Genomic DNA, 27416 nt, shown 5'->3' with positions numbered 1-27416 from the left:
ACTCACCAGACCCCATCTCGTCACTGCCCAGGTAGGAGCTGTTACTTCGCACGCTGGTGTAGGACAGCACGGAGTCCCGATTACTGTTACACTCGCTGCAAAGGAGCAGAGAGGAAGAGAGGAGTCATCACACCCTCTGGGCCTGGTACCCAGAACCCACTTTCTGGAGTGTAGACAAAACCCCTGGCTCCACGGGTGAACAACTGGCCCAGAGAGGGCACTCAAAGCCGACGGCCAGTGCCAGGAACAGGGAATGTTGTCCTGGTTGGTTTTCTGTGTCTGACGGTGGAGAAACATTTTTAGGCCCCAGCACGGAAACACAGAAATTGCAGGACAATGAATTGTTTTCATTTGGGTGTCAACTTCTGTCACTCCCCTCGTGGGACAGCCTTGTCCCTGGACACCCCTGCACACACCACACTTTGACGTGTCCCCACAACAGGACAGACCCTGAAACATTAGCCTTGGGGCAGGGGAACCGAGAGAGGGTGCACCTGGGATGTGCTCTGGGGGCTTAGATACCCCCTCCCCCCAGAACCACATGGTTTAGCAACAGTGCCCCTACCCACAGCTTCCTGGGAAATGTCCCCCTAATTCTGACTTTCCCAGGGGTCAGTGGCCTCAACTGTCCCACTGGCCTTCCCCGTCCAGCCGCACGTGACGCCAGGGCTGCCCCACCTGTAGGAGTCGCGGTAGCTCATGGTGTCGTGACCCGAGTCTTCCTGATCTTCCTCAGACACCTTGAAGCACACTTTCTTGATGCCTCCGTGGTCTGTCCTGTCCATCTCGCTCTCCTCGCTGACCAGTGGGGAGGACGAGGCCTCCTCAGCCAAAGGTGGATCACAGGACCCGCCCGAGGTGGGCTCGGTGATGGTGGACAGCAGCCTGTGGGATCAAAGACTGAACTTAGGGCACATACTCGTGGCTTCAACGGCCTCCATGGAGAACTCAGACAAGGCCCTGACCTCCAGCCTCACCACTGACCCTCAGCAGAGGGAACCATCAAATGCTTTGTATCCCTTCCCTGAAAATCCCACCAGCAACAATGCAGTTTGCATACACCGCTCCTCCTGTAGGGGGCGTGAAACACAGAGGTTCTTTATTTCATGGCCAAGCTGCAGGAGGTTCAAGGGCATAGAACAGGACCAGGACAGCACATCTTTTAAGCTTTGTAGTCCATATGGCCTCAGTTACAACTATTCAACTTTGCCACACTGGTGTGAACGCACCATGGACTATGTAAATGAATGGTCATGGCTGTGTTTCAATAAAACTTTATTTAAAAAAAAAACACGACAGGTTGTGGCCTGGAGACTTGGTACATAGGTCACAGTTTGTCAACCCACGGCACGGAGTATGATGGTCAAGCGCACAGGTTTTTAAGACAGACAGACCCCAGATTCAAATTCCACTGCTGCCATTTCCTAGCTTAAAGACCTACAGCTCATTATGTAACCTCTCTGAGACTGTTTTCTCATGTGTAAAACTGAGTAACATTAATATCTAGGCAGGTATAAAGATTAAGGGAGTTAAAATATGTCCGCTTAAAATACGTATGCTTAGAAGAGTGTCTGGTGCCTAGTAAGTGCTCAGTAAACCCTGGGTGATGTAATCCGACTACATCTCAATGAGGTCAGCATTGTGATCGGCCCCATTTTACTGATGCGGAAACTGAGGCTCAGAGAAGTGACTTGCCCAGTTACGTCGTACGTAGCAGGCCCAGGATTCAAACCCAGGCTTTCTAGCTCCAGACCCTACATTATGTTTTCTTTTATCATGGACCATTTCCACCATACACAAAAAGTAGAGGGAACAGTAGGAACAACCCCAGGTACCCAGTATCCATCTTCAACAATGGCAACCCAGGGTCCACCTTTGTTTCTTCAATCTCTCCTCTTGCTTTTTATTTTCCTGGAGTATTTAAAACATATCTAAGATATCATAAACTTCCCCTGTAAAACACTTCCATATGTGTCTCTAGCACACAAGGACTTTCTTTTAATGCACTGGTTCTCAACTGGGGGTGATTTTGCCCCCTGCTGCAGGAAAAATGGAGCAATTTAGCATGTTTCCTGAGGGGCAAACACTGACCAGCTTCCAGAGATATTTTCAGTTGTCATAACAAGCGGGCGGGGGTGGGGGAAACTAGTGGCATCCAATGAGTAGCGAACAGGGATGCTGAGAAATATCTTAAACGGTGCGGCACAGCCCCACAACAAAGAATTATCCAGCCCACATGTCAATGGCGTCAAGGCTGAGAAACTGTTCTAAACATAAGCAGGCTGCTGTTACCACAGCTAACAAAATGAATAATTCCTTAATACCACCGAGTACCCAGCCCATGTTCAAGTGTCGCTCATGGTCTCGAAAGGGTCTTCTCACAGATGGTGTGTTAGAAACAGAACCCTCACCAGGTCCAGATGCTGCACTCGGTCTCTTCTCGAACAGATTCTCCTCTTCCCTGGACCTGCTCCCCACCCTACCACCCATCATTTATTTCTTAAAGAAACCAGATCATTTGTCATCTAGAATCGCCCACCCTCTGGATTTGGCCAACTGCATCCCCACGGTGCCATGTCACCATCCTTTAACCCCTCCATCCTACAGCCAAGCAGGGAGACCTGGAGCTTCCGTTAGAGAATGGTGCGATTTCTGTTAGCAAGATCATGCTGTAGGTGGTGCCTACAGGTGTGTGTCCTGTTGCATTCCACCGAAAGGGACAGCGTGTCCAGCTGTCTGTCTGCAGTGTTAAAATTATAAAGTTCCCCAAAGCCTTTCACCAAATAGTTTTAGCCTCCACTGATGACTGCTGCCTACGTCCATCATTTCAGTAGCGTAGTGGTTCTCAATCAGGGGTGATTTTGTCCCCCACCCTCAAGGAGTCATTTGGCAAGGTCTGAAGACATTTTTGGTTGTCACAACTGGGAATCAGGGCTGCTACTGGCATTTAGTGAGACCAGGGACACCAGTAAATAGCCTATAATGTACAGGACAGCCCCCCCGATGCAAAGAATCCTTATTCTAACACTCCCTCTCCCCAGCCAGAGTGTCAGCGAGGCTGGGGCTCACCTGTTGATCTGGGTGACATATTGCTTCATCTCCTTCAGGGCCACGTCCAGTTTGGTAAACAGCTGTAGGTAGGCATCCTGGATTTCACGGTCTTCCTGCTTAAGGAGGAAGCTTAGGCCCCGGTCTTCCATGCCCAGGGCCCCATTGGCTGGCCCAAAGCTGCTGTCATGGAGACCCTGGTGTTGGGGGTCCCCATCAAAAGCAAGTAGGCACTTCCAGGATGGGGCAGCCATGGTGGTGATGCAGTGCTGGGTGTAGGACATAGGGTTCAGGTGACCTGTATGGAGAGAGGGAGAGCTCACTTGGAAAGAGCGCGCAGACATCCACAACCCTCTTAGACAGAAGTGTATAAACCCATTTCTAGAACCCCAATGAATGAGAAAAGTTTCCCTTTTAAATATTATTATAATCCACTAGATTACTTCAAGAAGAAAGTTTCAGTTTGGTGCTCATATGCTTTTCAACTACTGTGATCTTTTTCCGGCCTGGAATGCAGACGTGATGACTGGTACTCTGGCAGCAATTCTATACCATGAGACATCCTTCAGGATGAAAGCTACCTCTAGAGAGGATGGTATACAAAGATAGAAAGGCCTAGAACCCTGATGACTGTGGAGCCGCCATTACAGCCCTGGACTGCTGGCCTCCAGACATGTTCCGTTTAAGTATGTACAGTGTGAGATCCAAACACAATTTCTAACAGACTTAATTACCTTGCTCAGGGTCAAGGCCGATGAGGGAGGGTTTGCGACCAAAGCGAATGCTGAACGACCTGCCAACCGAAGGCGTGGTCTTGGGGTAGGACACTTCCATAAGGTTGACGTGGCAATTGGTGGGGCAGAAATCCAGGCCACACAGTGGATGGGGTTCCAAGGGTGCTTGTTTGAAGGGTGGGCTGACCCTGTTCTTCAGCTGGGCTGCAAACTGAGAAAGGTGGGGGACATGGGGTTGTGACTCAGGGGTCTGGGAATTCTGGCCCACCCCCAGTGCCCACTTTAACCTGGCCTAAGCCAGACATTCCAAATCAGACAAAATACCAATAGCTCCAAATGGAAAAGTGGATTCTCCTGCACTGCCTTTCACTGGATTCAAATTTCAGGGAAGGGTCTAGAGAGACCTGAGGCCTCTGAGTACCAACCTACATTCATGTCTCCATTTCAGCTGCACACGTGAGCTGTCCTTAAGGAACCGTCTCCCCCCGGCCCACAGTCCAAGAGGTTCAGGTAAGGCTACCTCCCCATTCCTGTAGTGACTGGTACAGAGCTAGGCAAAGGACCCACACCAAGCCAATAAAAGCTCTCATCGAGTTCCTTTTCTTCTGGGGTTGCTAAGGTTAGAGCTACGAGGGGGCACGTTGTTACCACATGAGGAGGACCTGCCTGACAGCACAGCTAACACAGGAAAACAAAGTCAAGAGGAGGAGAGAGGCCCCGTCCTTGTGACAGTGATATCCGGATACAACCAGGCCTGAAGTCCACCTTGGAACTCTTCAGTACTATAACCCAACACATTCTCCTATTTGTTTAAGCTAAGTTGGGGGTGGGTTTTGACACTGACAACCAAAACACCCCAGGTGGAGCCTCTGTAGGGTACAGGTACCTGCTGGTAGCAGGCGATCCTCTGGCCGATACACTCCAGCTTGGTGTCGCAGATGTTACGAAACTCGTAATGGGACATGGTCTTGATGTTGTTGCTCAGGGCCATGAGCCGCCCACAGTTCTGCACGAAGACACTGTCATCGGCAGCAAAGGCCTCGAGGATCTGCAGAAACATTCACAGCCCCTCAGCACTCGTTATGTGCCAGGGAGGGTCTTATGTTGTTGATCTACAGTAACTCTTTGTAATACCCACGTTAGGCAGGGTCTATTGCTGGCCCATTTTGCAGATGAGTAAACTGAGGCTAAAGAGGTCGATCACTCTCCTGAGTTCCATGACTATCAAGTGGTGGGGCAGGGACTAGAATCCAGGGCTCCAGGCTAACTCTGAGGAAATGAGAATCAGGCTGCTCTACCCCACCCCCAACCCCAGGGCACAGTAGCACCCAGCAAGACCTTGGCAGTGAGGCCGAAGCAGCCGCGGGGCTCCACGATCTTCTCCAACACATGACACTTGACACCTGCTGTGCTCACGTACTCATACACCACGCCATGCTCCAGGTGCACGTTGTCCACGGTCAGGCTGACCACAGGGCTGTCCTCATGCAGGCACATCTGGGCACCCAGGGACAGCAGGGGGAAGGCTGAAAATCAAAAGGACAGGCAACCCTGAGGAGGGGGCTCCATCTCTTAGCCAGCTGAACCCCTGACCCAGCACCATGGACAGCTCCTGTTAGACAGATGGGGAAACTGAAGCCTGGCTGCAGCTCTGTTCATTTTGCCAGCTCACTATTGTTCACCCCTTGTCCTAGATTTTCCCTCTAGAAATCAACCCTTGTGCCCCATTCCCAGTCTATGTGGCTCAGAAAAGGGGATCCCCCACATGCACCCTTCCCCTACTCAGTGATTGGTTCACGAACAAGCATGGGACCCAAGCTTGGCCAATGAGTCAAGTCTGGGACTTCTGTTGGATCTACAAAGAGAAGGAGACATTCTCTTTTTCAACCGGATTCCAAAATGTCGGAGCCACTGTGTGGAGAAAATATCGTGTAATAGAGAAACCAAGACAGAAGGAGCAGAGCTCAGCATTGGCGAGAAAGAGACACCTCATGAGACGATATGAAACACTGGATCAAACCAGACTTGGAGCTTGCATGCAAGCTCAGACTTTTTAGTTTCCTGAGTCAATGTTTTTACATAGCCCAGTGTCCATCCTAATTAACACAGGCCCAGAGAGGCGAAGTGACTCCTCAGAGGCCACAGAGCTAGGAAGTGATATATTTAGGAAATGAAGCAGGCACTGCAAGATATGTGTTAACTAATACATCCAGTGAAGAAACATAAAATAGGATAAAGAGACACTGAAACAGAGGACTTATTTAATCATGGCACTGAGGGTGGACTTTCTGAGGAGGTGATATTTGAGCAGAGAGCTGAGCGAGGTGAGGAGCGTGAGGTAAGAAGTACTCTGGAGGAGAGCATTCCAGGCAGAGGGGACTGCAAGTGCAAAGGCACTGGGGCATTTGACATTTAAGAACAAGAGGCTGAAATGGATGGAGCAGAGAGGGCCAGTGGGAAAGTGATGAGAGGCGAGGTCGGAGAGCCAGGCTGGGCTGGAAGACCGTGATGAGGACTTGGTATATGCCCTGAGTAGGGCAGGAGACCCTGGAAGGTTCTCTTCTATTTTTTGAGACTACCCATAGGAGGAGAGGTAAGGCGGGTCAGGGACAACAGTGGGTAGGCTACTGCAATAGTCCTGGTGAGAAATGATGGTGGCTTGGACCAGACAGCAATGGAAGTGGTGGGAAGTGATCAGATTCCAGATGCATGAAGAAGGCAGAGGCAACAAGTTGTGATGCTAGAATTAAGGTGGAGGGATACAGGAGAAGGGGAACAGTCATGGAAGACTCCAAGGTCTGGGGCTCGAGAATCTGGAAGGATGGAGACGGGACACTGAGGGGAAAAGCAGATTTCAGGGGAAGTTCAATTTTGGCCATGCGAGGTCTGCGATGCCTGTTAGACATCTAAGGGGTGGCAGGTAGAAAGACAATTCTGGTGTGCAGGGCTGAGGCTGTGCTGGAGAGATAAAGGTGGGAGCTCATGATGGGCAGAATGATGGTCCCTGAAAGACGCCCACATCCTCACCCCCGGACACTGTAAGTACGCTATGTTCCATGGCCAGGGGAAATCACTGTGGGCAGATGGAATTAAGGTTCTAATCAGATGACTTTACAATGAGAGTATAATGGATTACCCAGGTGAGCCCCATGTAATCACAAGCATCCTTAAATGAGGAAGATGGAAGCATAAGAGTCAGAATTAGATGACAGGATGAGAAGGACTTAGGCTGACATTGCTGGCGCTGCAGACAGAGAAAGGGGGCCACAAGTCAAGGAATGCAGGCACCTTCTAGATGCTGAAACAGGCAAGTAAATGGGTTCTCCCCTAGAGCCCCAGAAAGGAATGCAGCCCTGCTGACACCTTGATTCTAGCCCAGTGAGCCTCATTTTGGACTTCTGGCCTCCAGAACTGTAAGATAATAAATGTGTGTTGTTTTAAGTCACCGGGTTTGTGGTGCTGTGTTACATCAGCAATCAGAAACTACTACAGAACTAATGGCATCCAGATAGACTGGATGGGCCCAGGGAGGCGTGCAGACACAGAAGAGGACCCAGTGCCCTCTGGAGTCTCTGTCACAATGCCCACCTGTCCCATTACCTGAGTCAGGCTGGTCTTCCGCCTGGGCCCCCTCACCACTGGGGTCCTCGCCGGGGGCCTCCTGGCTGGCTCGGGCCTCCTGGGCAGCCTCATGGGTGTGGTAGATCCACTGGTACAGACCCTGTGAGGGGAGCAGAGTAAGAGAAGCGGCCACGACATGGGGAGCCCAGGGAGGAAGGGATGGGGCCACAGTGCAAACTGTTGTCTGACTCCAAATCTCAGGTTTTTAGCCTGTCAGTGACACCACCTTTGGAGAGGCCTCTAAGACTTCACTCTGGAACCTTCCTGAGGTACCTCTCAGTCCCACAGAAACCAAGGCGAGGGGATGAGGGATGGCGGGAAATGCCTTTGAAAATGTAAGATCCCTGGGAGCAGAAAACATATCTCTCCTGTGGCCCCAGGGACTAAAATGTGTCCGGCACATAGTAGGTGTTCAATAAACACTTACTGAATGAACAAGTATCACCCTCCACAGAACCCCAACCCCCATCCTAAGTACAGCATTAATTTTTACCATCAATATGACTATTTGCCCAATATGTCTGTGTGTAAGAAAAGAGGGCCTTATCATACCCATTTCACAGCTGTGAACACTGAGGCCATGAGGTATCACAGCTCAGCTCCTCCTGTTCAGGTAGGCAGAGGTGGCATAGGGTTTAAGTTTAGTCCCACCAGGAAGGCAGCCCCACCCCACTCAAACACTGTGACGTCTTCAGGCTTCTCCACAGAGAAAGGAGGGTGGCCCTTAGCCCTTCACCCCATTGAGCAGGGTTTCCCTGATCCCCTTGGCTGCTAGGCAACTCACCAGGGCTTCTTCTCGGCGGTTCCGGAATGCCTGAAAGTGCTCCAGGACTTCTGGGGCACCGTCATTCATCACATTGCTGCCGCTGACCTTCAGGATACACTGGCCAGCACAGAGCCCTGCAGCCGCAGCCTCTGAGCCTAAGGGGGAGGGGAGTGTTTGAAGCCAAAGGTCAGGCCAAAAGGGCCTGGGGCAGCGACAGGCAAGAACAAGAATCTAATTAACCCTGTCCCCCACTCAACACCCCAAACACACACAAACTCTTCACCTCAGTCCCTCCCACCCTGGAGCCACTCTCCAACCCACTCCAGTGGGCCAAGCAGGGACTGGCATTCCATTTTGCAGAAGAAGAAACTGAGGCTCAGAGAAGTAGCAGCTAGTTCAAGGTCACACAGCAAGGAAGGCTAGACTTGAACCCAGGTATATTTTACTCTAGAGCTTTCTCTTCTTTAGAGCCCTACAACAACCTGTGATACTGGGACCAGGAGCAGCCCCATTTTGCAGACAGGAAAACAGAGGATCAGAGAGACAAGGTGACTCTCTCGAGGTCATGCAGCTAAGAGAAGCCAGGATTCAACTCAGGATAACTGGACTCCAACTGCTTATTTTCTCAGCTATACCATGATTCCCAAACTATAAGTCTTGGACCCCATGGTTTTGTGTGGTTAATATGAAGATGAATGCCAAGCTTTTTCTGTACATGGGAGAATATAAGACCTGTCCAGTGTGATGGTGACAAGTACAGGCCTGGACCCCAGGGGCTTGGGTTCAAACTCTGGCTCTGCCACTAACCATCTGTGTGACCTTCAGCAAGTTTCTTCACCTCTCTGTGCCTCTCTGGTTTCCTCACCGGTAAAACGAGGATGCTAATGATATCTAGTCATAGGGCACTTAAGAGATTCAGTGAGTTAAAGCATTTTGTCCCAGGTCTGGCTCGTAGTAAGTGTTCAAGAAATATGAGCTGTTTTACTACTTTTACCTGGCTCACCTGGAAACACCTATTCTTCTCTACAGATGCTCTAAGGCAGGGTTTCTAACGTCAGCACTACTCATATTTGGGGCTGGATGATTCTTTGTCATGTGAGGCTGTCCTGTGCATTGTAGGATGTTTAGCAACATCCCTGCTCCCTACCCGTGAGATGCCAGTAGCACCCCACCCCCAGTTGTAACAACCAAAGATGTCTCCAGACACTGCCAGATGTCCTCTGGAAGGAGAAAGTGCCCCCGGCTGAAAGACACTGCTTTAAGGTTAAAATAAAAGCCCACTTGAAAATATGAACCCATTCCCAATACCTTTCTGTCATGACATGCATTTTCTTAACACACATGAAAAGTACAAGTATGACCACCAAAGTGGACAATTAATGTTTAAACTTGAGAAGTGGGGCCCTTAGACGCAAAAAGATTGGGGGCCCAGCATCTCAGACCTATTTGGTTTCATCTCTGAAACAGAGTAACCCGTTCAGCAGCCTGCAAGAGGCAGCACAGAAAGCAGGGTCTCCAACTGTGGGCCCATGGGCTGGCTTGGCCATAGAACTGTGGCCAAAATTCCCATTTCTAGTTCCTTTTTTAAAAAAATAAAATCAGGAAGAGAAGGCCCACCTTCCTGCCTGGTAATGAGCTTGGGCTGAAGACAAACTGCCCTTTGTAGAGGGAGCAGGGATTGTTTGCACCTGGCCACAGTCCTCACCACTCCCTATTGTGTTCCTCTCAGTTTCTCATTTGAACTACCCGACCCCCACAGGCGTTTGCATTTGCAAGTTGTGGCTTCAAGCAAAGAAAGTAAGTGTTAATGGTGCAAGCACAGGCCTGAGGGTAATGGTTTGGGTGGCTCTAAACTCCTAACACACACACAGACCCAGTTTCCAAAGCTCCACTCTCTGTCCATTAGGCTCCCACTCACCTCTCCCCACAGCGTAGACATAAGGCGGAGCAGCTCCACGGATTTGGAAGCACAGAGCCTCTGGGTGGTCGGGGACTTTGATGATCCTGCACCAGGCAGAGGCAGCCGTAAGGAAGAGCAGCAGCACTCCCAATAGCCCAGGGGGCCACCCTGGGGAGCCCCTGCCTCCCGGACTTTTGGGAAATCCAGCCCAAAATAGTAGCAGTGCCAGACTTTCCAGCTCCCAAATATACAGAGAAACCCCACTTAACCAAAGCCCATGCCACCAGGATCTCTGGTTAATCAGAACAACCCGTCTGCCTCGGAACCTCAGTCCATGCCCAGAAATTCTCCATCCCTTTCCTGGTGAGAGGAGGCCTTTTGGTGTCCGGAGCAGCACCTCAGCCAGTAAATATTTCATTCAACTATCACAGATGGAAGGGTGAGAAGTGACCCCACACATCTCGGTGCCTACTCTAGAAAAACGCCCACACCCATCCCCTGGAGAACACAGTTTGAAAGCCCAGGTCTTGGCCATTCTGTGGGTGGAACGCCAGAGCAGCCCAGGGTCAGTGGGTATCGATAAATCAGGGGCTTCAATGCAGCCCCCTGCTTCTCCATGGAGGGTATGTCCCCCCCACTGGCCCTCAGGATCGTGCCTCCCATCCCCACCTGCCAGAAAAAGCCGTCTTGGGAGCCTGTTCTCAAACCCCAGGTGTTCCCAGAACTTTAAGCAGGCATGTTCCGCCTTCGTGATTTCTGCCACTTCCACATACCAACCAATCAATCATTTTCCCTAAGCTAGCTTGCCTTTTTACTGAAATAATCATATTTAAAACTTTCCATTACTCCTGTCAACAGAAAACCGGGAGCATTTGCCTTAAATAGAAAGGAGAAGTGGAAACCAAATGCACAATTTTAAAAATAGCCAACGGTTCTCCCTGTACCTATGTCTAGTATCCAACCACTTCTCACCACCCCTCTGCAGGCTGTTCCAGAACCTCCTCACCACGCCCCTGCTGCCACCTTTGCACCTTCCCACAATCCAGTCTCCACCTGCAGCCAGAGGGATTCTGCCAGAGCCTCCGTCAGATCATGCCTCGCTTCTGCTCAGAAACTTCCAGTAGCTCCCCAGCACTTACCGTGGGCACTAGGCCCTACAGGGCCTGTCCTCCATTGTCTGGCTGAGCTCAGCACACAGCCCTCCCTCTCACCCACTCTGCTCCAGCCCCATCAGCTTCCTCACAGTTCCCCAAACACACCAGCCATGGTTCTACCCCGGGGCCTTTGCACTGCCGTGTTCTCTGCCTGGAACCTCCTGCTCCAGAAGTCCCTCCCTTCGCCTCAGTTCTCAGTGGCGTCTCCCTGAACACTATCATCCGTACAGCCTGTCTCCTCTCCCAGCTTTATATACTGGTCCAGGCTTACTGCCATCTGGTTCAGTATGTCTCTTACTTCTCTATTTTATTTGTTTTAGTGTCTGTCGCTTGCTCTACTCTCCAAGCAGACTGAGATCTATGAAGGGTAGAAATGTATCCATCCAGATATGGCAGGATCCCCGGAGCCTGAAACGCCACTTGGCACACGGTGGGTGCTCAATAAACATCTGTTGAATGACTAAAGATAGCAGCCTTGTGTCGTGTGCCTGCAGAACGAGCCCCACTCACGGGGACCAAGACAGCTTGCTCCACCCCTACCCCGCACCAGCACCCCTAGCAATCAGGCAACTCCTCAACACCAGGGGAAGGTTGGCCAGACACCCTGCCTTGCGGACACTCACTCTTTGGCCTTGGTGGCCACCAGGAGGCGCAGTGGGCGGCGGGAGCAGAAAGACTGGTTGAGGATGGACTCGACCTCTGTGAAAGGCCGCAGGAACACCAGGTCTTCGTTGATGGAGTAGATCTTCCTCCCCACCTGCAGGCCAGCCATCTTGGCAGAGGAGACATGCACACCAGGTTACTAGCCTCTCACTAAGGAGTCTTGAATGTGTTCAGGCAGCACAGAGCTGGTGCCAGGGACCAAGTGCAACCAGAGGGACCCCCCCGCAAGGCTACCACGGGGCCCCTCTGTGGTAAGCCGTCAAGCAAGACCCGGTGCTGGCCAATGAGCTATCAGGGAAAGCCTGCTGGAGGCGCTAATGGGAAAAATGTTTTTCCTTGAGGAGAAGCTGCCGTGGCCTGGCCCCTGCGTCCTGCCCTGCCATTCAAGGACACGAGGCATCGAACTGGGGCACCCACCTTGTGACCACAAGGGCTTAGCCAGGTAAGCTGGAGATGTTGAACTTGAACCAAGACTTCTAACCACTTATGTCATTAGAAAAATGAAGCCCATGGCTCCAGCCACGGTGAGGCGAGCGCCTGGCTACCTACAGCCCAAAGCATTCCTAACTGCTACAGGGAGGCAAGCGTGAGCAAAGGACAAGGTGGCAGGTGCCTCTCTCCCACCCACCTCTACACCCCTTAGAGCAGCTGAGAGGACCTGGGGCTGAATCCTTGGCCTGCCACAGACTCGCTCTCCTTCCTCCTCCAGACCTTGTGTCCATGACAGAGCAACATACTTGTCTTATTCAGGTCACTAAAGATTACTATTTTCTATTATCACAGCTTATTCAGAAACCTGCTTTTTTCCTGCACTTCCCTATAGCGCCAGCAGAGGGAGCTGGTAGTCTACGCACTGGTGGTGGGGGGCATCACTGAGCAGAGGGGCTCTGTCCCACCTAGCTCAGAGAAGGTAGTCAAGGCAGCCCCACACGGGTAATTAGCAAGGAGGCACATTCCAGGATTTGCTGAGCTGGCCAACCTTGAGGAATGTGGAGAGAGATGCCCCACTCTCCTACCCACACACAGCCTCTGCCAGGGTGGCCCCTCCCAGAGGCCTCACCTCGGCCAGCGAGCCCCTCTGGACCGACTTCACTAATACGGCCTTGTTCTTCTCCTCGATGTCAAAACCGTAGTCTTCCTCCTGGGGCAGGATCTGTGGGCCCAACACAGGAGAGACCCGGTGAGGCAGTGTGGAGGGGGGAAGGAAAGGCTGCAGCCAGTCCCACCTGGGCCCCCGTGGGACTGCAATCCTGCTGGTTCCTCATGCCCCAGATCTGCAGGGGGGAGGGGTGTGGGGAGGGGGCAGGGCAGAATAAAATACAAACAGTGCCCAGTACACAGTAGGTGCTCAAAACCTACTTGTCAAGTGAAGACACACAACCTAGTTGTTTTTCTTCACTGCCTGTCTCCCCGTTCTCCTCCCAGCCAGAGGACAGTCTCTCAATTATGCATCCCCGTCTCTCCATCTGCTGGCACACTGTAGGTGCTCAATAAAAAATTCCTGGCTTCATGAATAAAAGATCCAAAGGTGTCCAGCCACCAAGAACTTGGGGACAGGAAGGGAGTTTAGGGACGAGTAGTCCCTCCCCACTGTAGGACGGCAGGCAGGTTGGGAGGTTTGGGGGTTCAGTGATGGTGGGGATATAGGGAAATGCATTTATTCATTCAACAAACATTTTCTGAGCTGCTGTCTATTATGTGGGCCAGGTACTTTAGTGGGCACTGGAAATAGTATTGAACGAGACAGACGGTTCCTGCCCTTATGTAGCTATCTAGTGGGGGAGAGACAGATGACAAAGAAATGTAGATTGTGACACAGGGCGTGTATGACGTTTGAATTAAAATAAAGCACTTAAAGGGACAGAACATGGTGTGGGGGAGGCAGAGGAGGTGAGATCTGAGCCTAGATTTGAACGATGTGAGAAACAGAACTTTACAAAGAGTGGAGAAAGCGCTCCAGACAGAGGGCACAGCATGTTCAAAGGCCCTGAGTCAGGCCCCAAGGCCCTGGAGAATAAGAAAGCACGTCAGAATGGCTGGGGTGGAGGGAGGAAGGGGAGAACACCGGAGAAGAAGCTGGAGAGGCAGGAAGAGTCTTGCAGACCATAAGAGCCTCAGTGTGATGGGGACACTGGTGGGCTTTCTAGTGGGAGAAATGGGAAGAACAGCAGCCCCCATAAGTACCTCAGGAGAGCAGTTAATAGAACTGTCTTCATAATATTCAGTCTTTGGCCCAACTCTGGCTCTGGCAAGAGACTTAACCTTTCAGAGCATCTCGCCTGATTGCCCACTGGGAGCCAGGCAGTAAGATGGAGGCTGCTGGTCAACAGTAAGCAGAGGACTAGGATTTGGTGGGCTAGGCTGGTAAGATATCTGAACAGGCTGGTAAATGTTCTACCTTAACTGCAAGGATATTTATAGCAACTGAACATGGACAGGGCGCCAGCCTAGAAGACCTAAGGCTTTGGTCTATAGGATGAGTCATCTCAGGACACCATTGTTTCTACACGTTAGGCTGGGACATGGGATGGACCAGGGGAGATAGAAAGGAAAAGAAAGGCAGCCCAGCAAGCCCAGTCTCTTTGGTGAAGAGGAAAGTCTTGGCCAACGAAGTGACCAGTTCTCTTGGCAGTGTTGTCAGCCATCACCGAGAACCCCCCATACTCTTGGAGGCTCCGAGCTGAGGCCAACTTCTCTAGCCATAGCTGAAGGTCACCCAGCTCCCAGACCTACAGGTGGGTCTGGGAAGAAAGATGCAGCAGCTCAGCTCGGCTCCTACCAGCAGGCGCTTGGCCAGAATGTTCTCCACCAGCTTAAAGTCGTTGCGAAGCTGTTTGTTCTTGCTGCTGGTTCCCTCCATCTCCTCGTCTGCGTGGAAACGGAAGTACTGGGACTCATCCTTGAACTCGCTCTTCTCCAGCACTGCAAACCCACAGACACACAAGCACATGGTCAAGCTCACAGGGGAAGGTTTTCGCAACAGCTGCCAACTGGCAGGCATGGGGCAGAACCAGCCCCTGGACAAGTTTGGTTTGGCGGGCACAGTGTTTTATTAAATGGAATCATGTGCCAACACTAACATATTAGGATATTTCACATAAAAGTCTGGCTTTCTGACTTCTCTTGAAAAAAATCTGCACTTGCCCCACCAGCCATATAGGCATACTGCAAAGCCATAGTAACAAAAACAGTGTGGAACCACAGCAGAAAGAGAAATAAGCAGTGGAAGAGAACTAAAATCACACAAGAGGACTGTGTGTTTCTGGGAAGTTAGTGTATGACGGATGATAAATGATCACGTGGCATATTCCACAGATGGTGCAGGGAAAACTGACCCACTTGGTGGAAAAAAGAATAAAACTGAATCCCTACCTCAAACCATATACAACAATGAACTCCTGGCGGATTAGAGACCTAACAGTGAACAAGAAAACTAAAGCTCACCAAACAAAATGCAGAGTATCTTTGTCCTAGAAAACAAGCTCATGTACAAGAACCCCCCAAAGGGGCCTTGTCCTATAATAAACTTAAAAGACTTCCATTCAATAACAAGGCCATAGCAGACAGCAGATTCAAAAAGAACTCTAATGTCTAAAACCAACAAGGAATAGATATCTTGAATATGCAAGAAACTCCAACAAATCAACCAGAGAAAGCTGGGAAATTCACAGGTAAATGGGCAAAGGAAGTGAATGGGCAATTAACAGATGAGGAAACCCAAATGGGCAGCAAGTATGTGAAAAGGACCTCAACCTCACTAATAATCAGAAAGAGGCCACAAGGAGACCCTTTAGACCAGGGATTGGCTAACTCAGGCCCTGTGGGCAAAATCCAGCCCACTACCCCTTTTTATAAATAAAGTCTTATTGGAACATAGCCATCCCTATTTATTTACGTATTGTCTGGGGCTGCTTTTGTGCCACAATGACAGAGTTGAATCATTGCAAGAGACTGTATGGCACACAAAGCCTAATATATTTACCATCCGGACCTTTACAGAACAGTTTTCTGACCTCTGTGCTACAATAAGCCAGGAAAACGAATAAAAATAACTAATAACAACCAGTATGTGATCTGGTCCCTGTGGATTACAATTTAACTGAGCACCTACTAGTGCCAGGCGTACTGTGGATACTGGCTTAGGTTCATTTTTATTCCTCAGACAAGGATTTGCTGCACCCCTTTGACAGATAGGAAGACTAAGGCCCAGAGAAGCTAAATTAACTCCCCAAGGTTACAGAGTGGGAAGCCTCCTCCTTTTCACCATGCTGCCCAGCCTGGTCTGTTAGATGGAGGCAGGGACAAATGGCATAAGCGGGGAATCAAGGCTCAGGTCGGTAACAGCAGCTGTCTGAAGTCAGTGGGCCCCGGAGAGAAGGAAAACCAGTTGCCTTAGCTTCACAATGTTCCCACCATCCCTGAAGACAAAGGCTGTCTGCAGATTTGGTTACTAAAGACAAACAGCAGGTGACGTTCCTTTCTTTCTCCTTCCTTTCCCAGGACACCTAGCTGTTTGCAAGCGTCTGTCTCAGGCCATCTCTCTTGCCTCTTGAGAGACCAGACACACAAATTGCTGCTTTCCCCAGAGCTGGGGAGCCAAGCCCCAGGGGGCCGGCTGGCTTTACCTCCACTGTAAACATGAGGCTAAAAGTGGGAAGAAGCATGATATTGTGTCTCTGCTTAGGGAATGTTTGGAGAAACAGTTGGAATCCGAGTCCAGGAGCTCAGCCAGGTGAGGTCCCACCACTCGCATCTTTCAGTCGAGGCCGCAGGCCAGGCTTTGAGAGACGGGCACAGATCCACCTTGGATCTGTGGTCCCCGCTCAGCCCCTCCCCAACTTCATGCCCTTGGATCCTCTCGGAGTCTGGGTTTCCTCTTCTATAGGGATAATAACGGCACCAACTTCCCAGGGTGCCTGCGAGGATTAAATGTCGAGCCTCGGTTTCCCGGTGTGTGCCTCAAGTCAGAGGGCTGGACCACCAGCCTCTCAGATCCCTCCCAGGACACCTCAGGGCCCTCAAGCTCCAGGTCAGATGCGTAGGAAGGTACCACGTAGGCCCCACCCCACCCTCCACTCTGCACCCTAACGTGCATTTTGTAGCAGCCACAACCCTAGGACTTTCCTATTTTAGCCTATTTTTGAGTTTGTGGCAGGGGATAGGGGAGCAGGGGCCGCGCCCTGCAATTTCTCTCCCTGAAGGGCCTGGAGAGCATTGGTACTGCCTGGGAGTCACCCCCCGCGAATGTCCTCAGCCAGCAGCCTTCCCGGAATAGCAGCTGGGGTGGACCCCTAATTACTCTCATCCACAAATGAGAGGTTCTGCCCAGCTGATTGGCGGAAGGGACGAAGCTGTCAGAGGGCCCCACGGGGAACAGGGCAGCTTGTGGGAATGAGGGACTTTGGTGAGATGGGGCCAATGGACGGGAATGACCGAGGTTTCCCTGGCTGGGCCTGACCTGCCCATCTCAGCTGGGCAGCTGGGGAGGGAATCCTAGCCCCAGAGCTCTGGGCATGCTGAGCAAGACCTCCAGCAGGAAGATGGTGAAACTGAGGCCCACCCAGGGGCATGGGCTTATAAAGGGTCAGCTGGGTCAGGCCTAGAACCAGGCCTGCTGGCTACAAGGCAGGGGACAGACCTGACGACCTTTCGTGTGACTGGCGTACCTCTCACCCTGCTGACGAGACAACAAATCCAGCAGTTAGACCAGGAGTGGGAAACTATGGCCCACAACCTGTTTTTCTAAATAAAGTTTTATTGGCACACAACCATGCCCATTTGTTTATGTATTGCCTGTAGCTTCTTTGCTGCTGCAATGGCAGAGTTGAGCTGTGGCAGAGAGAATGTGGTCTGAAAAGCCTACAATATTGACTACCTGGCCCTTTGCAGAGAGAGTTTGCTGACCTGAGTTAGAGCACCAAGCAGACGCTGGCAGGAGGAACGGCCGGAAGACCCTGCAGAGTCTCATCAGTTTTCTGCCACCACCTGGGCCCAAGCCACATCGTCCCTCCCCTGGGCGATGGCAGTCACCTCCTCACTGGCCTCCCTACATCCACCTTCACCGTCACAGACATTCTCCACAGGCAGCCAGAGGGCACGTCCTCCTCTGCTCGGAACCCTCCTGGGACTCCCATCTCAGCAGAGTGACAGCCAAAGTTCTCCTCACGTGCCCGTAATATTCCAGAAGATGTACTTCCTTCATTGTTGTTTCACACACACACACACACACACACACAGCACGTATGCACACGCATGCACGCACACACAAGCACACACAAGGCTGTGAGCTCCCGAGGGGGACTTTTATCTGTCTTGTTCACTGCTCTGTCCCCAGAGCTGAGCACGGTGCCTGCACGCAGACAGTACCCACTCAGCTCAGGAACAAAGACAGAAGGGAAGCGTGGAATCAGCCTAAGGGGGAGGGGACTGCTCCTTGAAGTAAAGCACGTCTGAGCCACTAAAAAGAGTGATGAAGAACCGGAGCTATTTCAGCTGAGGTGGTCAGGGAGGCCTCTTTGGGAGGCATGAACTGAGCAGAAACACTAAGTGAGGGGTTGATGCAGGTGGGGAGGGAAGGGCACCCCAGACGAGGGCCAGGCCGCTGACAAGTCCCTGAGGAGTGTTCCACACATAGGAGAAAGGATCCTTGATGGGGTTAAAGGGATGAAAGGGTAGGAGACTTGGGGCTCCCTCAGGGCCAGTGAGGGAAGGCCCCGGAGCTCAGTGGCTGAGTGTGTGGCCTGTGAAGAAAGCCTGCCTGGGTTCAAATCCCAGCTGCTACTTGCCATATGACCTTGAGCAAGTTTCTTAACTGTCTGGGCTTCGATCTACTCGTTATAAATGGGGATGATATTAATACCAACATCAAAGGATTTTTACAAGGATTAAACTAATTAACACATGGAGAGTGCTTAGGAAGAGTCCAGGCACACAGAGTATTAACTTCTGTTTCAATTTAAAGTGGTATCAGTGGAACCATTTTCTCCCTCTTTCTCCCCAGCTTCCTGCCCCAGGACCATCCACCTCTCCACCCTCTCATGTGCTTCCCACTGTGGGAAGAGACTCACCTGAGGGCTGAGGCCAGAAATAGGGGCACGCACTTGCTGGAAAGGGCCCTGCCTTCCTCTGTTCCCACATTTCCCTCCTCTCCTCCCCATGGAAGCCAATGGGTCAGGCGTGGGCCTTGCTGCCCACCCTGGGAGGCCATGTCCCATCCAGGAGGAAGAGCATAGAAAGCCCATGGATTTGATCTCAAATCCAGTTTTTTTCCACGCAAGTTTTACCGGCCATCTTGGTCCCTACTTGACACCAGAAATGACTCACAATCAGTGTGGAACAGGGGACGGGAAAAGAGTAATTCATGAGCTGCCCCAAATCCCATGGTCTACAGGCTCGCAGACTCCACATCTAACCTGGGCTCACCCATGGGCGTTGGGCGGCCTCCAGCCCACCATTTGCTCTCTCAGGGCCTCAGTGTCCCCTCCCTGTGAAATGCACCAGGAACCAGAGTCCCTGCCAGCTCTTCTGTTCCAGGACAGACCCCCGGGAAGCTAGGGAAAGGGGTGGATTACCGTGGTGCATGAAGCCGTTGTTACACAGGCCCACGCCAAGCGCCACTGCCTCCTCCCGCGTCTGGCAATCACCCTGAAATGGAACAAGAAGGAGAGGGCGTTAGGTGGACTGGCACCGAGGGGGCTGTGTGAGGCTGGTGTAAAGCATGCAGGCTCCACAAGGGCAGGGATTTGTGTCTGTTTTGGTTACTGCAGTACCTTCCCAACCCCAAAACATGTTTCTGATTGTTATTAATAAACCCCAAACAAGAATATTGTATTTTATTGTATTTGCAATAAATAAATTGTGCATTGTGTGATAAATGTCACAAAGGACAAATGGAGATTTTTAAGTGGCAGACACTGTTGGTTGCCTAGCAACAACCCTTCCCGATTCTGCTAGTACTGAAACCCTCACTGTTGTAGATGGCAATGCATCTATCCGAACAACCATAGTCCCAGCCTCCCTTGTAGCTAGAGGTAGCCAATGAGATAAAGCAGAAATCACTGGTCGGGAACTACCCGCTTTGTCCCTGGCCCTTCCCTTCTCTTCTGCCTGGAGCAAAGATGTGACGGCTAGGGCTCCAGCAGTCATTCTAGATCATAATGTGACCTAGGGGACAGAAACACGCTAAGGACGGCAGAGCAGAAAAACTGTGGTCCCCAAAGATCATGAGGCCACCCTAGGAGCTCTGGACCACCAACCTCTGGGATTCTCTCATATACAGAAAAACAAACCCTTGATTTCTTTTAGACTCTGTAGTTGGATCTCCGATTAAAATCAAGTTCAGTTCCTAACTGACCTAGCTCAAGCCAGTGAGACTTCTGGGGAAATCTACCAGGCAATTCTAGAAAACCCCTTCCTCCCTGATAAAAGGAAAAAGTAGCATGAGAGGAAGTACTGCGTGGGGGTGTGGGGTGATGTCGGGATCAAGGTGGCAGACACTGCTGAGAATGACAGAGTAGAAGATGGAAGGTTCTCGATATGTGGCATCACTGTTACGTGGCACGATTGTCTGCTTAGGCCACTGTTTAGTTGGGTTTTCTGTCCCTGCAACTGAAAACACTTTTAACTGGTACAATTTAAATAAGGGGCTCTGACTCATCTCAGGGTGTCCCCAAGAAAATGACATCCAACCCCAAACTGAAGAATGCACAGGCTTGGCCAGTGTGCTGGGCCCGCCTCTGGGGTCAATTCTGCCACATGGGATGCCATCTTGGTGGAACAGTCCCTCACTTTGCCATCCCCCATCCAGACCAGGATCCATGTGAGGCCAATGAGATGCTCCTTGCCCCACGAACATGACCCTGAGTGGAGGAACCCAGGGACAGGGAAGAGTTGGTGTTGATTCTGAGAGCAGGTGCCCTTCAGCTCCCGCTCCTGAGAAGCTGGGAGTTTCCTGACGCCAGTGCTTTCTAAGGCCTGGCTCCTGGGTCTCCCCCTGACTCTGGGTGCTCCATAGACTTCCAATGTATCGTCATCTCGTTTTTTCATTTCCTACATTAGCCAGCATCTGTTTCTGTTTCTTGCAACCCAAATAATCTCAGTACATCCAGGCAAAGCGTGTGAGTTGTGGGTGTGCATGAGGAAGGGGGTGTGGGAGTGGGCAGAGGGTTGCTAGGCAGAGGAAACGACATGGACAAAGGTCCACAGGCAGGATGAAGCTTGGAGCACAAAGGCAGCACTGCCGGCAAGGAGAGGGTGAGTGAGGTCGGCTCCCTAAGGGCAGGAGTTTGATCTGCTGTTTTCCCTGCTGAATCCTAGGTGCTTAGAACAGGGCCTGGCATATAATAGGTGCTCAGTAAATATTTGTTGATTGACTAAATGTGTTGTCAGCAGGGGCCAACTCATGCAGGAGCTTGTAGCCAAGTCAATGAGCTTCAACTACGTTCAGACAACCCCTCATTTAAAGAACTGCCGACATGAGAAGTTCTGGAAGGCACTCGTCTGACACAGCCGGGCCAGAGGCCTTGACTCTCCGGGCCTCCACTAGCTTCCGAGGGGCCAGAGAGGGAATTTCCCAGCTCAAGCAGTGAATGCCAGAAGCTGCAGGACTCAGCCGGCCAGGACTGGGGCTCAGACACGGAGCAGAGAGCCTAGGGGAGCCACCGGCCTCGGTATTTTGCTGCACTGGCTGCCGGGGCTGACTTGAGGAAGACAAATCTCTCCCGTGGGACCCCAGGCCAGTAGCTGTAAGGCCAGTGGGCTCAGAGCCCTGCCGGGGTAGGCAGCCATCCATGAGAGCGGCAGCTGCCCCCCAGCTGTGAGGGGCCAGCCAGGAGGCACAGCCGGGGTCCAGGTGGCAGGCAGGCCCAGTGTACAGCCTAGGAGGCCGGGCAGGCATCTGGAGCTGACCTGGCTTCCTGAGGCAGGGTTCCCAGCCCATTCCAGCCCGTCCCTGCTCCCCTTCTCCCGAAAGGGCACTGGGATGATCCACAGGGAGACTCTTAAAGTTAGAACAAAGCAGGATTCTCGGGTTAACAGGGAAATATGCCGACCCTGGAGGCGCCCACCACCTGAAAAGCAAACCCCCACCCCACATCCCACCAGCTGTGGGGAAACCACAAGTCACCAAGTCACCACTTTCTCCCTTCCTGGAGGAAGACACGGGCACACACAGCCCCGGGCAATCTCACCAGCACACTTCCCTCATCGCTTCCACTTGCCCACTCGCCCCCAACGCTAGGAGCTCCAGCCACACCCGCCTCCGGGCCGCTCCTTCCACACATGACACGTGACCCTACCTCAGGGCCTTTGCACTTGCTCTTCCCTCCCCCTAGAATGCTCTGCTCTGGCTTTTCACATCTCAGTGCCTACGTCACCTCCTCCGAGTGGACCTTTCCCCAACTCCCCTCAAGTGGCCCCTCACCCCTTCCACCACACATCCTCTCAACAAACTCTCCTCCAGTTACTCTCTTTCAGCACCTTGTATATTATCTGCGCTGCACCTGCCACAACCTGAAATGAACCCATCCCTTCAGGGCACTGCTCATGGGGAGAATTACCCCACTGTTCCCTGCCCTTGAGTTCCTCCAAACAAATTTGGTGTAAGGTCTGTCCCCGGCTATAATGTCAGCTCCAGTGGGCAATGACGGTTCTTGTCTCATTTATCCACCTCTCAGCCTGGAAACACAGTACGTAGAACTTGGTGGCGCACAGAAAATGTCTGATGGACGAATGGATGAATGAAAAACCCAATCTGGAAACTGATCCTGAACTCAACTCTATGTGCCTCGGTTTCCGTGTCTCTAAAATGAGGGGTGGGGAGGGGGGCCAAAACCGTGTCCACACCTCAGAGTCTTGTGAGGATTAAGGACATGTTCCACGCAAGACTCTTGGCCCGATGGCTGGCATGTAGGGAGCATTTGATAAATGTTAGTTATTCTTGCTTAGTTATTTCCCATGAGGAAGGAACCACCTAGGAATGAAGGCGGCAGAGGCAAGCAGGGTTGGGAGAGGGAGCACAGTGGGGGGTTACTTACATAGCGCCTCAGAAGGCCCCTGTGCCTGTGAACTCTGACACCCTGTGATGATGCCCACGGACGCCCCTCACTGACCTGCCACGTGCCAGGCGCTGCACACCCTCAGTCTTGGTGGTCCACACAGAAGTAGACCCTCTTTACTAACCCCATTTGACACATGAAGAAACTGAGGCACAGACGGGCTTGGCACTTGTCCAAGATTACATCGTGAAAATGCATTCCTTTCAGAACCAGACCCTCCCCCCACCCCCATGTTACAGACAGAGAAACTGAGACTCCGAGAGGAGGAGTCAATTGCACAGGTTGCCGCCAGGGCTCCTGTCCTGCCCGTTTATTCTTTGTCTCCTCTGCCGCTGCCTCGAGCTGCCAGCCTGGCCTTTTGCCTGCTCCCACCCTGGCCCCTGACCCCCTGTGCTGAAAACCCTGCCACTGTCAGCGCCTGCCATCTGCCTGACGGTGGGGGTCAGCGTGGTGGGCACTTGGGCACATTTCTGCCGAGCCAGCACAGGAGCTGGCAGATTTGTGCCCTGCTGCACCTGGCTCCCACCTGTCCCTGCTCTCTCCCGCCCCAGCCTACTGACCCCCTGCCCTCCATTTGATGGCCGCAGCCAGGCGTCCTGTAATCCAGGCAGCACAGATCAAAAGCCATCCAGCAGAGAGTGAGGAGAGCGAACTCGGGATTCCCCGGGTTCAAAACCCCATGTGGCCTGTGGCTGTGGCAGTTCCTTAACTTCTCTGAGGTTCTTCATTTCTACATTTGCATTTCTCATTTCCAGATTTGCCCTTAATTTTCTAAGGCCTCTGCCACCCGAGGGGTGGTCCCTGCTGACTCCACAGTATCAGCTATCATTAATACAGAGAGTTATTGTAACTATTATTATCGACAACCAAGCATCATAACAGCCCCCCAACACACATTCTTATAGGAGTACCCCATTTCTGTGTGTCCTGAGGCAAGTTACATACCCTGAGCCTCAAGTTTCCTCATCAGTAAAATGGGGATAATAACTGTTTTCATCAGGTTGTTCTCAGGATTAAATGAGATAATACACAGAGGAGATCAGAGCTGATACCGAGCATAGCCTGTCTGTCGAAGGGCTAATACCCACCTTAACCTCAGAGATAAAAGAACTCTGATTCACCCAAGTAGTGGGTAGGGAGCCCCTCCCCAAGCCTCAAAGGATGAATTCCAAGGAATTTTAAGCCACTCTCAGCAATCCCTGTCCTCTTCCCTAGGGCGTGGTCTAATGGTGCATGTGGGACCCATTTGGCCCATGAGACCTAAGGGGAAGACCATTAGGGAGGGGAGGGGGTTGAGGGAAGTTTACTTCCCCAGTAAAAACAATGAGAATGCTCTCTCCAACTGCCCTTGCTGCCTGCCTTTGGCTCTAGGTCTACATCAATGTGACCGATGCCTGGAGCTACAGCAGCCATCTTATGACTATGAGGCAACCGGCAAAAGGATGGCAGAACAAAAAGACGGAAAGAGCCTGGGTGTAAATGGCATTGTTGAGCTCTAGGCCCATGAACGCTGGATACCTAGTTGTGGGAGAGAAAAATGTCTTAGTCGTATAACTTAGGTTTCCTATTATACGAGAGAAAAAATATCTTTCCTGTGTACGTCACGTTTCCTATCATGGGCAGCCAAAAGCATTTCTCGTTGCTCCAGGGGGTTTCAATCTACATTTTGTTTCAAGGAGCAGAATGGCCTAAAAGTTAGAAAGGAAGACGTGGTCGAAACGAAAGACTCCTCCTGAACTACAGAATTGTTTTCTTCTCGCCTTTCCCGCTGAGGTACAAGGTGGGGAAGACAAGCTATAACCAGTCTTCAAGGTCACGTCCATATCCCCAACCTCTCCCCATAGGGCACCCACATGCACACCCTCCTCCCCCTTTTCCTGACCCAGAGCCGGATGCCAGCTGTCTTTCGGTCAGTCTCTTGGAAGTCATTCTCCTGCGTCAGCTCCAATTAGCTTCCCTGTGTCCCCAGACTAGGCCAAGCCATGGGAGGTCTGCTGAAGTAGACAGACACATTCCGTGGTCAGCTGCATCCTTCACTCCACCATCCTCCCCCTGCCTCCACTTGCAACAAGATGCTGGGGGGTGGTGGGCAGGGGCGGGGAGAAAGTATCCTCAGGACCAACTGACCATGGCTCAGGCGACTCCAGGAGGCCTTCCGCCAGGACCACAGCTTCTCTGACAGCACTAGCCATGAGCAGGCCCCCGCCATGCCCAACACCAATCAGCGAAGAGACACCAGCTCTGGCGGTTGCTGTGGCTGCTTCCTTCTCCTTGCGGGAGTGCTCCCAGGCACAGCCCTGCGCCTCCCGAGCTCAGCCAAAGGCCTCAGACTCATTCTAGACTCCTCTCTGTCTCTCATCTCCCACACCTCATCCACCCATCGGCTAACTCTGTTAGGTCTACCTTCGAAAACATCCAGAATGTGACACTTTCCCACCGTCCCTGCAGCCACCCAGTTCTCAGGCACCGTGCACCCCTGCCTGGAGCTCTGAGGTTGCCTCCTCCCTGGCCTCCCACTGCCAGCCTTGTCCCACCATAAACTGTGCTCCATAGACAGTCAGACAAATCTGATCCGACCAAGATCAGATGCCGTCCCCCTGTGCTCAGAGCCTGCAGTGGCCGGAGCCCTCCAGTGGCCCACAAGGCCCCATGTGACTGGCCACCCACCAGCTTCCCATCATCCCTCCCTCTTGCTCACACCACTCCAACCCCACTGGCCTCTTTGGTGTCCTTGGACACATCAAGCTCACCCCACACTGAGCCTCTGATTTCTGTCCCCTCAGAGGATGCTCCATCCCCAGACGTCCCCTAGCTCACTCACCTCCTCCCTCCAGTCTCTGTTCAAATGCCCCTGCATACTATGGCCTCCTCGGAGCCCCTGTGAAAACTGCATCACCATACCCATTCGAAGGGTACATTCCGCCCAAAGCTCCCACACACTCTGTCCCCACCACCAAGCTGGCACCCACCGCCAGCTAACATATTATATACTTTACTTCTTTTTTTTTCTGTTCATAGTGTTTCCCTGACCCCTCACCAGAATTTAAGATCAATGAGGGCAGGAACTTTGTCTTGTTTACTGCTGTATTCCCAGAACCTAAAACAGTGCCTAGTACAAAGTCAGTGCTCGAAGGAAAAAAGGGATGAGCTGATGAGCCCTTTGTCAAATTTCTCTACACGCTCTTCTAACCTCTCTTTTCAAAAATCATCCAAAAAGTGACAAGGAATGCAATATCTGTAGTGGAGACATCACCTGAGCACCAGGCCTGCAAAGCCTGCCCCTCCTCCATCCATCTACTGGGAAGTCCAGTGGGCACCCAAAGGCAGAGGCTTCCCGCACCCAAGGCACCAGCATTTCCTCCCCCATCTTCCCATCACTTTAAATGGTACTTCCGGCTACCCATCGCACCCAAAACCCCAGGACTCGTCCATGTTTCCCACCCCACAGCAATGCATCCTGTGCCTTGCATCTCCAAACAGTTCTCAGATCCACCGACTCCTTGCCATCTTGGTGACCCACCCCACCCCCAGCTCATGCTTGGGATTCAGCACTTAGGACAAAGGCACATCAAGTTTAAAGCCAACAGGCAATCATGGGCACCAATGGAGCTCAGGAAACATGGCCAAGCACGGAAAGGTCGGAGGGGGTGAGAAGCGCCACTGCACAGAGTCCTGAGCCCAGGCATGTCTGGGCTTTGACTCAAAAACCTAAACCACAAAAGAAAACACCATGTGTGCCCCTCCTGTCTCAGCAGCACATTCAGAAGGCAGGACTGTGCAGACCGTGCCTTCCCAACACCCAGCGGTTTGTTTCCTGGTCTTACTGTTCCCACAACCCTAAGTCCCTCCACAATTTCTTCAGCCTTCCGTATTGCCTGGAATTTTGAGCCACCTTCAATCCCTTGAGAAGGAGATGAGGAATTATAAGACTAGCTACATTTACTGAGCAATTACGCTGTACCAGGTACCCTTCTAAGCACTTTAAATGATTAACTCATTGAATCCTCAAAATAATCCAAAGGGGAAGGTACTGTTTTTAGCTTCATTTTACAGGTGTGGAAACTGAGGCACAGAGGTTAAGCAGCTTGTCCAAGATCACTCAGCTAGGAAACGGCAGAGCTAGGATTTGAACCCAGGTCTGTAAGTAAAGCACATGCTCTTGGCTGGTTTCATGGGCTCCTAAAGAGCGGGCGGTGTTGCACAGTGGTTTAATGCTCTGTGCTTCCCAGAGTGTCTGTGCACTTTGCCCTAAGTGGCGAATCCCAGACATGTGCAAATCTGAATTCAAATCCAGCGTCGTTTCAAGACCTCCCAGGACTTAAGGTCCCACATCATAGCAAACAGATTAAAATGTACCCACATCCTACATTAAACATGCTCTTTTGGCTTGAAAACATTTTTTTTCAAGAATTTTTTCTAAACTTGCTTTTGAAGTTATTTGACGCCAAGAAACAATTATTTTACAGATTTGTTGTG

At 51.7% G+C, this 27416-nt stretch overlaps 1 protein-coding gene across 1 annotated transcript in view; it reads right to left on the bottom strand.

Annotated features, from left to right (window-relative positions):
• The window catches only part of PREX1 (phosphatidylinositol-3,4,5-trisphosphate dependent Rac exchange factor 1), a 178627-nt gene that overhangs the window by 18517 nt on the left and 132694 nt on the right, over nt 1-27416 (bottom strand). The window contains exons 15-27 of the mRNA XM_088789076.1: nt 19458-19530; nt 14666-14808; nt 12947-13039; nt 11847-11995; nt 10088-10173; nt 8188-8324; nt 7383-7503; nt 5121-5308; nt 4669-4830; nt 3783-3993; nt 3070-3346; nt 679-885; nt 7-95 (exon numbers count right to left, since the gene is read on the bottom strand). Coding sequence (XP_088645202.1) covers nt 7-95; nt 679-885; nt 3070-3346; nt 3783-3993; nt 4669-4830; nt 5121-5308; nt 7383-7503; nt 8188-8324; nt 10088-10173; nt 11847-11995; nt 12947-13039; nt 14666-14808; nt 19458-19530 — 1936 coding nt within the window. The remainder of the gene's footprint in view (nt 1-6; nt 96-678; nt 886-3069; nt 3347-3782; nt 3994-4668; nt 4831-5120; nt 5309-7382; nt 7504-8187; nt 8325-10087; nt 10174-11846; nt 11996-12946; nt 13040-14665; nt 14809-19457; nt 19531-27416) is intronic.

This window comes from Rhinolophus sinicus, chromosome 13 (assembly GCF_057876585.1).
Source record: "Rhinolophus sinicus isolate RSI-liver-muscle chromosome 13, RSI-T2T, whole genome shotgun sequence".
In the NCBI taxonomy this organism is placed as follows: Eukaryota; Metazoa; Chordata; class Mammalia; order Chiroptera; family Rhinolophidae; genus Rhinolophus; species Rhinolophus sinicus.
The sequence above is the reverse complement of the archived record's forward strand: the minus strand, read 5'-3'. Positions and strand labels throughout refer to the sequence as shown.